This window comes from Strigops habroptila, chromosome W, assembly GCF_004027225.2.
Source record: "Strigops habroptila isolate Jane chromosome W, bStrHab1.2.pri, whole genome shotgun sequence".
NCBI lineage: Eukaryota > Metazoa > Chordata > Aves > Psittaciformes > Psittacidae > Strigops > Strigops habroptila.
The window spans coordinates 3,844,471-3,857,292 of record NC_044301.2 but is presented as its reverse complement, the minus strand read 5'-3'; the positions used below and the strand labels follow the sequence as shown (position 1 = coordinate 3,857,292).

Here is a 12,822-nt window from a genome sequence, read left to right as displayed (position 1 = left end):
CAAGGCAGCTTTAAACTAGATGTGTTGGGGGAGGGGGGCATCGATCCATCCCAACACTCCCAGTCAGTGGCCAGCACCTGTAATAAGTGCTTGGAGCCATGTAACGATGTTTCAGCTGCTCCAGCCATTGAGTCGGCTTCATCTGGATCTCGGCTAAGGTGCCTCTATACAAATGCCCGTAGTATGGGGAACAAGAGGAATTAGAGATGTGTGCAAGGCTACGGGAATATGATGTCATTGGTATCACAGAAACATGGTGGGATGGCTCCTATGACTGGAGTGTCGGAATGGAAGGTTACAGGCTCTTTAGAAAAGACAGGCCAGGCAGACGGGGAGGCAGTGTTGCTATTTATGATGTCAGTGATAGGCTAGAGAGTATGGAACTCTGTCTGGGGACTGGTGATGAGGTAACAGAGTGTTTGTGGGTCAGGATCAAAGGGAGAACAGCAATGGGGGACATTATGGTGGGGATCTGTTACAGGCCGCCTGATCAAGAGGACTCTGTGGATGAAGTGCTCTACAGACAGATAGGAGTAGCCTCACGCTCGCAGGCCCTTGTCCTCATGGGGGACTTCAACCATCCTGACATCTGTTGGAGGGACGGTACAGCCCGGCACAAGCAATCCAGGAGGTTCTTCAATTGTGTGGAAGACAACTTCCTCTTTCAAGCAATAGAGGAGCTGACAAGGAGAGGTGCCATGCTTGACCTCGTGCTCACCAACAGGGAGGGACTGGTTGGAAATGTAATGCTCCAGGGCAGCCTTGGCTGTAGTGATCATGAGATGGTTGAGTTTCAGATCCTCAGGACAGTGAGAAGAGCATGCAGCAAGCTCACTGCCCTGGACTTCAAGAAAGCAGACTTTGGCCTCTTCAGGAACCTCCTTAGTAAGGTTCCATGGGATAGTCCTAAAGGGCAGGGGGGCCCAAGACTCCTGGTTGATATTCAAGGATCACCTGCTCTATGCTCAGGAGCGTTGCATCCCGACTAGAAGAAAGTGCAGCAGGAGGGCCAGGAGACCTCCATGGATGGACAAGGAGCTGCTGAGGAAACTTAGAGGGGAAAAAGAAGCTTATAGAAGGTGGAAGCGAGGACAGGCCACCTGGGAAGAATATAGGAGCATTGCCCGGGAAGCTAGGGACCAGGTTAGGAAAGCTAAGGCCCAGCTAGAATTAAGTTTGGCAAGGGATGTAAAAGATAACAGGAAAGGATTCTATAGATACGTAGCAAATAAAAGACAGACTAGGGACAACGTGGGCCCTCTCCGGAAGCTATCAGGAGAACTGGCTACCATGGATTTGGAGAAGGCTGAGGTTCTTAATGACTTCTTTGCCTCAGTCTTCACGAGCAAATGCTCTGACCACACCATGAAAGTCTTGGAAAGCAGATGCAGGGACTGTGAAAATGAAGACCTTAGGCCCACTGTAGGAGAGGATCAGGTTCGAGACCATCTTAAGAACCTGAATGTGCGCAAGTCCATGGGACCTGATGAAATCCATCCGCGGGTCCTGAAGGAGCTGGCGAATGAAGCTGCTAAACCACTGTCCATCATATTCGAAAAATCCTGGCAGTCAGGTGAAGTTCCCAATGTCTGGAAGAAGGGAAATATAACCCCCATTTTCAAGAAGGGGAAGGCAGAAGACCTGGGGAACTACAGACCAGTCAGCCTCACCTCTGTGCCTGGCAAAATCTTGGAACAGTTTCTCCTGGAAAACATGCTAAGGCACATGAAAAACAACGACGTGTTTGGTGACAGCCAACATGGCTTCACTAAGGGCAAATCCTGCCTGACCAATTTGGTGGCCTTCTATGATGGAGCCACAGAACTGATGGACAGGGGCAGAGCAGTTGACGTCATCTACCTGGACTTGTGGAAAGCGTTTGACACTTTCCCACATGACATCCTTGTCTCTAAATTGGAGAGACATCAATTTGATAGATGGACCACTCGGTGGATAAAAAACTGTCTCGATGGCCGCACGCAAAGAGTTGTGGTAAATGGCTCGATGTCCAGTTGGAAACCTGTAACGAGTGGTGTCCCTCAGGGATCGGTGTTGGGACCGGTCCTGTTCAACATCTTTGTCGGCGACATGGACAGTGGGATTGAGTGCGCCCTCAGCAAGTTTGCCGATGACACCAAGCTGTGTGGTTCGGTTGATACGCTGGAGGGAAGGGATGCCATCCAGAGGGACCTTGACACGCTTGTGAGGTGGGCCGATGCCAACCTTATGAAGTTTAACCAAGCCAAGTGTAAGGTCCTACACCTGGGTCAGGGCAATCCCAGGCACAGCTACAGGTTGGGTGGAGAAGAGATTCAGAGCAGCCCTGTGGAGAAGGACTTGGGGGTGTTGGTTAATGAGAAGCTTAACATGAGCCAGCAGTGTGTGCTCGCAGCCCAGAAAGCCAACCGTATCCTGGGCTGCACCAAAAGAAGCATGACCAGCAGGTCAAAGGAGGTGATCCTGCCCCTCTACTCTGCTCTCGTGAGACCTCACTTGGAGTATTGTGTACAGTTCTGGTGTCCTCAACATAAAAAGGACATGGAGCTGTTGGAGCGAGTCCAGAGGAGGGCCACGAGAATGATCAGGGGGCTGGAGCATCTCCCGTATGAAGACAGGCTGAGAAAGTTGGGGCTGTTCAGCCCGGAGGAGAGAAGGCTGCGTGGAGACCTCATAGCAGCCTTCCAGTATCTGAAGGGAGCCTATAAGGATGCTGTGGAGGGACTCTTCATCAGGGACTGTAGTGGTAGGACAAGGGGTAATGGCTTCAAACTTAAACAGGGGAAGTTTAGATTAGATATAAGGAAGAAGTTCTTTACAGTGAGGGTGGTGAAGCACTGGAATGGGTTGCCCAGGGAGGTTGTGGATGCTCCATCCCTGGCAGTGTTCAAGGCCAGGTTGGACAGAGCCTTGGGCCACATGGTTTAGTGCAAGGTGTCCCTGCCCATGGCAGGGGGGTTGGAACTAGATGATGTTAAGGTCCTTTCCAACCCTCACTATTCTATGATTCTATGATCCTGAGTTCCACTATCTCATGGTCACTACAGCCAAGGCTGCCCCCAACCTTTACATCTTCAACCAGTACGTCCTGGTTTGTTAGTACAAGGTCCAACAGCACACCTTTCCTTGTCTCCTCCACCACTTGTATCAAAAAGTTATCTTCATTGATCTACAGGAACTTTCTGGACTGTGTGTGCCAGGCTGTGTTCTCTCTCCAACAAATCATCTGTTCTTTAACAGCAAAACATTCATTCTTTACTACATGTAGGGTGAATGTATGTGCTTTTCACTTCCCCGAGGCGAATAGTCCAGGGACATAGGATATTGGCAACATCCTTAAAAGCACACTGGCCTGATTCTGATCTGCCTTATACACTGAACAACATTACTTGAGATATCCTGGTGTAAATGCAACCAGAGATCAAAACCAGCCCTACAACAGCCCTGTTTGTCTAGAGGACTTAAGCAAAACATACTGCTTTAATCCCAACAGCACCATCCCTGGGCTGTTTTACGTCAGTTACACTCTGATTTTAGAAAACTGGAGGCAACTGGATCATGTTCAAACAGTTTTCTTTCTTCCTTCTCTGTTAAATTAAGTCTACTGCAGATCTGATGAGTTTCAAGATTAGGTAGGGAAACAAGTATGTCTTCAAAGTCTTTATTTTGTTTATTAATTCAATAGTATTTACTGACTAATAACCACCCAAGGCTAACAGACTCATTTGAACTGGGAATGCTGTGATCTCACATGTTATCTATGGGAAGAATAGCCATCTTACAGATAACTGGTCTGCTTAAGGTGGGAGAAATCAAGGCTTGTATTCCTCTCTTAGGGAAACTAGCTTGTTTTTCTGCCAGTTTTCAGGAAGCCTTTTCTTTTAAAGTTTTCCATAGAATCACAGCATCATTTTTCCTTATTTCCCTTGTATGCATGTAGTCATGAGAAAGTAAAATGAAATGAAATTAAATTGAAATGAAATAAGCACAGTCCAACCTTCAAGTCAAAGACTTTGCAGTTTTAAGTTTTGCTTGGAACTAGAAGCAGAAAAGCCAAAACACTGCATAAAAGAAGAAGAAGAAAAAAGCTGTTTTCCTGGTATTTTTTGGCATGGGTGACTGATCTGAGAGATACTGGAAATCATGCAAGAAGGGTCTGGTTTTAAGGCATTTCCAGCCCTGATATGAAGACAGAGGGCTTTAGATAAGCATCTGCATGTGGGGATCTTTATCCAAAACAAACCACCAAACCTTTTGTAGTTCACCTGTCACTGATAGTGATTTTCCCCTCCGCATCTCTCCCTGTGCACTTGTGCTTGCACGCAAGTTGTTCAAGGCATCCTAAAAGCTTTTCCTTGCCTGCAACTTTTTTTCTCCTCAACGTCAGGATTGCTTTCCTCCCCCTTCTCCTTTGCCACATCTTCTCTGTGTTTTGCACAATTGTTTTCTTTCTATTCCAGCCCGGAAAAAAACCAACATGTCCCCTCTTCCTGGCAGTGTGGGTGACAGAGATGGAGAAATCAGCACAGTGTCAGCAAGAGCTTAGCCCCACAACTGGGACCTTAACTTTCAGCAGCGGAGAACAGTGCCGGGTCACTGCACTAAAGCAAGCCGGATTGATATAAAGTGCTTTCTCACCCTGGGAAGGGAAGCATCAGAAGCAAGTTGATACAAATTTTTAAGCAACATCTACTGTGAGCTTACAGCAGTGAAAGCTGAGTTTTTCCAGGGAAAGATCACCATGGAGTGTATATTTACTGTCATAACCCCCAAAACGACACAATATTTGGATGCTCGCTGCACTGGGGGGATATAGCATAGGGGCAGTGTAGGTTTTAGAGCTGTTGAAACTGGAGATAGAGCATGCGGACTCAACGTGCTGTATATTGTGTGAAGTTTTCAGATCTGAAGACCTGAATGATCATGTCTGCCAAGAGTTAATGTGCTTAGTAAGAGGATGCTAAAATATTCTTTCCCACTCCAGTTTGCAACTGAGAACTTGTTAATCTGTAATATCTTTTATTTATAGCGCCTTTTGACTCAAAGGATCTGAAAGTGCTTCTATCTGGGAGTCACTTCAATGATACCTCCAGGCAGGGGTGCTTATCTGCAGGAGCATCCAACTGAGGTTTCAGGTTCTGCTTTGCCACCTACACATGTGAGGGACCATGTCTGCCTTGCCAAATGCCAACACTTGGTACTAAAGGCTGGAGGGAAGGGCAGAAACCCACACTAAGCCTGAGGAATAGCAAAGAGAGAAATCAGACATATAAAACATATGGGAGAACCAGTCTTTTCCTGGTGCTTTTGCTGGGCCTCCTGAGGGACTCACCATGGGGAGCAGAGGCACCAGGCCTGAGACACAGCAAGTGCCCATCTGTTTTACTGGCCTCTAACTCTCATGGCTTCCAAGGAATCCTGATGTGTCTCAGTGGACAAAGCAGTCCAACCAGGCTCATAAAAAGTCCCTGGGACACCAGCAGCTGCTTACAGGGCCATACCCCGCTCTGAGTCTCCAGCCTGGCTTGCAGCTTAATGTACTCGTTCCACCATGCTAAAATCCTTGGTGCATCTTCTCTCCTCCCTCCATGTCTCTCTCAAGCCATCCCCAGCATCAGCATTATTAGATCTTTTTCTCCAAATCTCTTTCCTCCAGGCACCAGACAAGGTGCATTTTACACCACTTTAACTCCATCACACATGTCAGTGTTTCAAACTCCGGTGTAATTGGAGTCACATCACTAGTTGAAAGTTTGCTCTCGAGTCCTTTCCATGGAGAACATGCATTTTGCCTCAACCTTTCTCCACCTCCCAACCAAACCTGTCTCCTCCCTCCTTCATGGAGGGGGCTGGGGTTTGCACATCCTGGCATGCACAGGGGTTGTGCTGCCTCCTTTTTCCTCAGAGAAGAGCATACATATGTTGTGGTACATATGGTCCATTGAGTGTTGCATCACATTTCACTCCCTTTGGTGTTCCTTACACATATGCTGCTTTGGATTTGTGGGTGGGAGTGGGAAGGAGTCCCTCTATGGACAAGCTAAGAGGGAAAAAGGGAAGAAGAATACCAAAAAGAAAAAAAATAAGGGAATAAATATTTGGGAGAAGGGCATTTAAGAAGAGAGAAAAGCAAATCAAAGCTGGTCCCAGGCTGGAACCAGCAGCTGGTTGCCAGCATAGCAGGCTAAGAAGTTGTTTGTGGAAGCACTCAGTGCCATGTTTGGGTTGCTTTAAAAACTACACCCTCCTGTGGCATATGAAAGGCATGGACTCAAAACATCTTCATGCAGCGAATCACTTTATTGCCTATTGCTCTAGCTTTTATACCATTCTAGCAAAAGCTGTCTTTAGCCTATTGCTCTAACTCTTATACCAAGCTCTTTTATCACATCATGTTTAGTTCCTGGTTTACAGTTTTGTTTTTTCCACATTCTTCATCATTTCACAAACAGTCCCAAAATAACCAGTTCCTTATCTTTCTGTTCTCCTACTCCTGTCCACCTGGGTTGCTCTGCTTAATCACACAGTGTACTTTGCTTCTTCTTTAACTCTTTCTTCTCCAGCCAAGCAGTTACTTCTCTTTGGCAATAATCAAATAGTTTCCATCCTCTCCCACACCCTCCCTTCCTTGTTATTCCACCTCTTTTTTTCTCCCATCCTCTTGAGCAGGAGGAGGACTTTGGTTGCCAAATGCAAGCTTGCAGGAAGTTTGCATTTACAGCAATGCCAAGGGATGCAAACGGACTATGTCCTGCCCTGTGACACGTATGTGCACACATGTCTGTGCCTGTGAGCACTGCAGCTCACCTGCACTTGGGCAGCTGTGAGCTGGATTGGACCTGTCAGGCGTGTTTGTTGTGGGTACAGTGGCACTCCACTCCAAGGAGATGCCAGTGAACTGGCAACCATGGCACAATTTTTTTTGCTGATGTGAGGAGAGGAAGTGGGAGGGCTGTGGGTGAAGGAGAAAGGGGGGGTGGAAGGTTGTAACACTTGTCTGGAAAAATTTGGAGGAGTACAAAAGAGAGCACAATTAAAAGGGGTGGCGGGGGGGGAGGAGGCTGTGAACTGACTGCTGTGGAGGTGGGAAGAGATTTATGCTTGCTGAGTGGTTTGGTTTTGAGTAGGCTGGGAGGGTTCAGGGTGCCACAGACAGGACGGGGGGTGCTGTGAGGAGGCTGGTGGCCCTGGTGGCAAAGTGGTGGGGCTTAATTTTCTTCCTTTTTTTTCCCCGTCCCTCCACTGGGTACTTGGAGGAGAAGGAGAGACCAAAAGCTGAACTGGTGCCAAGAAGGAGCTGCAGCAACTCAAAAATGGCACTCTGCGCAACACTAATATTTTGAAGCTGGGCTGCGCTGGAGAGCAGTGAAACATGCAAGGAATGAGAATGGCTGTGGTCACAGGGCTGCCAGCTGGGCTCAGGGGCATTCTCCCTCCTCCCTGCTTCCTCTTTGCCTTTTAAATTAACCCTTTTCTCCCCCATTCACCCCCAGTGATATTTAGGGATTCTCGGAAAGAGAGGGGACCCTTGCTGGGGACTTGGGGTAGAGAGGGGACAGAAAAGCTCTGCTTGTAGCCAGCCTCTAGCCCATGTGTGTCTGTTACGATGCTCGCTGGAAAGGATTATAAGCAGAGAAGGGGCAAGTGGGCTCATCCCCTCCTGCCATCTTCTTATTGGGGAGGGATTTTTATTTTTGATTTTTTTTCCTAGGGAGTAAAGAGATTCCCTGGGAGTTTTCTGATTGCTTTCCTGTTGCCACTCCTTCCCCTCCTCCTCACTGTCCTTCTTCTCTCTCCATATCCATAAGGCTGCTCTCATGGTTCTGTATCCTGATGCAAGGTTACTTGTAGGATATGTGAATCTCTGCAAAGTGCAGTGTCGCCTGCATCAGTGTTCCCCTCCTCATTTGCTGGGGGATGAGGCAACTTCCAGGCAGCTCCACGGCTCAGCTGAGCACCTGGTTAATGCAGTGTCTGTGCTTTGGTTGCGAAAGCCCCTTCCTGCAAAGCCTGCCTGGATAAAACAAACAAAGAAACCCCATATAGAGCTGAAACTTCGACAGCAATTCATAAGGTTGATTGATTTGCAAGGGATGGGCTGGAGTTTTGCTGTGGTTTTTGTCTGAAAGGAAAGGTTTTGCCCTGTGTTGGTCCCCTTTTCCTTCCTTTCACAGGCTAGGAAAAGGTACATAAAAGTACCCTGTTTTTCTAATGGGGTTTTATTTTTAAAAAAAAAAACCTTTTAAAAATTATTACCAGCACAAGCATTCTTATAGCAGTTCGATAGTTGAATCTGAATGCAAAGATTTCACTACCACCACATGCATGCTCCTTTCTTGATCTTTCTGGCATTTGGATTTGAAGTTTTAGGTGGGCTTTACAGAAATTAGAGATTGGAGGAAGAGAAAACTCCTGCCTTTGGGTTTGAAAATGGGTCCAGATCCTGTTTTAGCAGCAGTTTTAGCACTCACACAACCAGCAGGTCAAGTTCAAGGAGATTTTTCTAAAGCACAGGCCAAGACTCATTAACTTGCTGCATCTCAGAAGCTTGTGGGTTGTTGTGTTGTTAGATTGGCTCAGTTTGTAGTCCCAGGTGTAGGATGATCCCCATAACCCCTCTCTCGCCCGAAAACCATGCCTCAGTATATATCCAAACCACTTCAAACCTCACCTTTGGTTTCAGACACGTAGATCTGGTTTTGGAACACCTAATTCTGTCTGAGCAATGCCTTTTGGAAATACTGTGATAAATAGTGGGGAATTTAGGGAGACTTACAGGTGTTATCCAGCCTGTTCTCCTCACCCTCTTCTCATGGCTCCTTGCAGACCAATGGTCCTTCCTCTGCAGAGGATCAAAAGTTCAGTCCATAATTAACTGCTAGGAAGTGCACTCATTTCTAAGGTGACACTAGCAGGTTTTGTATGGAGTAGAATGTCTGCAATGACTGATCCTTTGTTCTTCCTCAGCTCTCAGCTGTGCCTTGTACCATGTAGTTGCTGCAGCTCAACTTGGGCTTGCGCAGAGGAGATGCTGTTGTTTCTTCTTACTCTTTTTTCTTTGTTTCAAGTGAGGGGTATGTAGTGCTTTGCCCAGGAAACCTTGGTGAGGGTGAAGAAACCATGTCAAAAGTCAATAAGAGGGTTGGCTAAGTAACTTGGAGTAATTAATTGTACCTTCCACTCAATCCTGCCTGTTCTTCATTAATAAAGAACATCATACATAAAAATACATGGGTTTATATGCATGCATGCTTGCTGTTTGCTTTTCAATTGCCTCTTTGGACTTAATGAGATAGATAAGTTGTGTATTTAAGCTACCATCCTCACCAAGGACACATACCATGCAGACCTTGCCTGAATTTCCCAGAAGTCCTTGCCAATACTTTTAGCTGCAGTTGCACCTCTTTCTCTGAACACAACTTCCTCTTTTTAACCTGAGATCCCTGACCATGGGATTCCAACCTACAAAAGCAAATGCCAGGAGTGGGGATTAAAGTCCACATCAAAGTGAGCAGAGGGGACCCTGGCACTGTCCTAACCCACCATGCAACTGGGCGGAGCATGGCTCATGCTTTTAGATGTGGAGCCAGCTTGTGTTTGCTACTAATTTCAACCTCTTAATACTTCAGTTACCAAATAACAATTCCCAACAGATTTGTAGAGAGGATCCCAAAGGTACAGACAAGTATTAATGTGGACTGACAACATCCATGTGAGCAAACTAGCAATGTGGTGTTTGTTATTCAGGAAGGTAAACTGAGGACAGCAAATGAAGACACCTTCCTAAATCTTGATATTTCAAAATGCAGACCTCTTTCATGTCTTCGATATCTTGACAATGCTCTGGAGTAAGGGAGCTTGTGTAATGGATCTTGTCCAATCTTGCAACAAAACTGTTACTCTTGTACTTTCCAAGTGGTCCAAGTAAGCCATCTGGGCACCTTGGTCATACTTCCCAAGGAACACTGCAAGGCATTGACAAGGCAGCTGAATGTCTATTTCTCCCTGTATCAAAGAGGTGTCTTTGGATATATTTCCCTGAAACATGCTGTCTCAAGTTGCTTCCTTCAAATCCTTCATTCATTTAACACTTTATAATGAGAAACATTGTCTGATTGGAGTTGTTATGAGATGACTTGTGTCTGGAAGGGTTAATGTGGAGGACTCTTCCAAGGCTATCTTCCAGCCCTTCTCCCAGCCTTTCCCCACTCCCAGTCTTTTTTTTTTTTTTTTTTTTTACTGGTAACCTCACATTTCTGTAATCTAAATGTGCAAATGCTTTGCAGTCATGGTCCAATAGCTGTGTTAATCTCAGACCCCTGGAGTGGCAGATGGCTGATTTGTGGCTGATTCCAGTTACAGAGAATCATGCCACCTGTTATCTTTGCACAGGCTGCTGCTTAAAAGGATTCCTTGAGCAAAATCAGTGAAAAACAAAGCAAAGAAAACATTCTCTGATCTGCAGAGACCACAGGTGAAAATATAAAATATTTCACCTTTGTGCAAAGGGCTGGAGAGGTGGACAAAGAGGGGAGAGGAGGTAGGAGGGGAAGAAGAGGAGAGGAAGATCTAATTTTCATACCAGAAGTGCAGAAGTGCAGGGCAGTGTGGGTTTGCTGCAGTCATGATGTTGAATCACAAGCATTTACCCTGTTTTAAATGGTTTTGCGATGTGGTAATCCTTGGCTTCAGCTCCCTTCTTTAACTCTTAAACAAAGAAGGTGGGTTGGCATCCTGTGACACCTTCTTGCTCTTCCCAAGCCTTTCCAATGTGGGTTTTCATAGGAATCCATGGCACCACTCCCTGCCATCACAGCTCATTGCATGCCCCGCGACTGCCAGGGAAAGCTGTGCTGGCCCTGTGATGCTGATATGCTTACCAGGGCTACTTGGGAGGAGAAACCTACTCATCTGTGTGGGTTATTGAGAAGCTTGGGGGACCTTCCAAAACTGAGCAGGGCTAAGGGTGAACCCCAGCACTGGGTGCTCATTGGGTCCCAGCTGGCAGGTGGTGGTGGGCATGCAGAAAGATGTAAGGAAATGGAGAAGGACAGGGCGAAACTTTGGATGCTTGTGACCATTTCCTGCACAGTCATTCCCACAATCAAGGTTTTCTTTTTTCTCTTTGCTCTGGGAAAAGCCACAGAGTCAGATGAAGAATTTGGGAAGAGAGTGTGGGTTCCCTGTGCAGAGTCCGGTGATGAAATCTGTGAAGAAGGTAAGAACAAGGGGTTATGGCTGTGAAAGTTTTTGTTTCTTCCTTTTCCCCTTCCAAGCCCATTATTGCACTGTCGGACACAAAATTTAGATGTGTGTAGCATAGAAACTGATATTCCAAGCACTAAGCAAAAGAGTCGGAGAAGATCAAGCTAAATAGGGCTTCTTTTTAATGCATGCCATTAGGATGGCTTGGGTTTGTCCTGGGTTCAGCAGTAGCAGTCATTTTTCTTCTTCTTAGTAGCTGGTGCAGTGCTGTGTTTTCGACTTTAGTCTGGGAACAGTGCTGATAACACACCGATGTTTTTAGTTCTTGCTAAGTAATGTTTACTCTGATCAAGGACTTTCTCAGTCTCATGCTCTGCCAGGGAGGAGGGGAAGCCGGGAGGAAGCAGAGACAGGACACCTGACCCAAACTGGCCAAAGGGGTATTCCATACCACAGCATGTCATGCCCAGTATATAAGCTGGGGGGAGTCACCTGGAAGGCCAGATAGCTGCTCAGGTCGGGCTGGGCATCAGTCAGTGGGTGGTTTTCCCCTTACCGGCTGGGCTTAAACCACGACAGGGTTTTAGAACAGTTTGTGTTGTATCCAAATAGAATCATAGAATAGTTAGGATTGGAAAGGACCTTAAGATCATCTAGTTCCAACCCCCTGCCATTGGCAGGGATGCCTCACACTAGACCATGATCTATGTGTAAATAATTGTTACCAACCTCCTGACACCAGGACCCAATTAGGAAGAGCCCTAAATAGGCCATTTGTGTAGTGAGCTTCCATATGTCTCCTGGCACAATTTATTTGCTTCACTCCATTGAGATGTAATGAGAATGAAACTCCTAGAACTGCCTTTGACTCTGAGTCTGTTCTCTTCATCTCCTCTGCAGTTATAGCCTACTATTAAGAAGATAATATCTATTTTACCATGTTCAGAAGAAAAAGCTACTGTACTCATATACCAGATTGCCCAAGTTTCTCTATTCTGAGTTTCTCTACTCTCTATTTCCGAGTTTACAATAGAAATAGAATAAGAAATGCTAAAACAGCTTAAGAAAAATAAAATACTTTCAGAGAAAGCACATAGAAGGTTAGGGCAGGATGATCTTGAAGGAATAATACCTACCACATCTACCTCAAAACCCTGCTGAAAGCTAATGTGGTATTTCAGTCAAATGTACAGATGCAATCTGAAGAGCTCTGGGTTGATTTGGTTTGTCATTCTTCCTGCTAGGGTGTGAGGAAGGGGTAAGGTTGGTAAAAAGCTGCCTGAGTTTTGTCTTACTTTTTAATATTTAGCTCAGTCTGGACCAACATGCTCTCTGGAAACCTCTATTCATGTTATGATGCAGGTTTAAGCCCAGCTGGTAACTCAGAGCCACGCAGCTGCTTGCTCACTCCCCACCTTTTTCCCTCCCCCCTGCTCCTGGAGGGATGGGGAGGAGAATCAAAAGAATATAATTTCCATGGGTTAAGATAAGAACAGTCCAGTAACTAAGGTATAATACAAAACTACTACTGCTACCACCAATAATAATCATGATAAGGGAAATAACAAGGGGAGAGAATACAACTGCTCACCACCCACTGACCGATACCCAGCCCAACCC

At 46.2% G+C, this 12,822-nt stretch overlaps 1 protein-coding gene across 1 annotated transcript in view; it reads left to right on the top strand.

Moving 5' to 3' along the window:
* LOC115618976 (SET-binding protein-like) overlaps positions 1-12,822 on the top strand; it is a 280,242-nt gene that overhangs the window by 110,088 nt on the left and 157,332 nt on the right. The window contains exon 3 of the mRNA XM_030510989.1: positions 11,144-11,215. Coding sequence (XP_030366849.1) covers positions 11,144-11,215 — 72 coding nt within the window. The remainder of the gene's footprint in view (positions 1-11,143; positions 11,216-12,822) is intronic.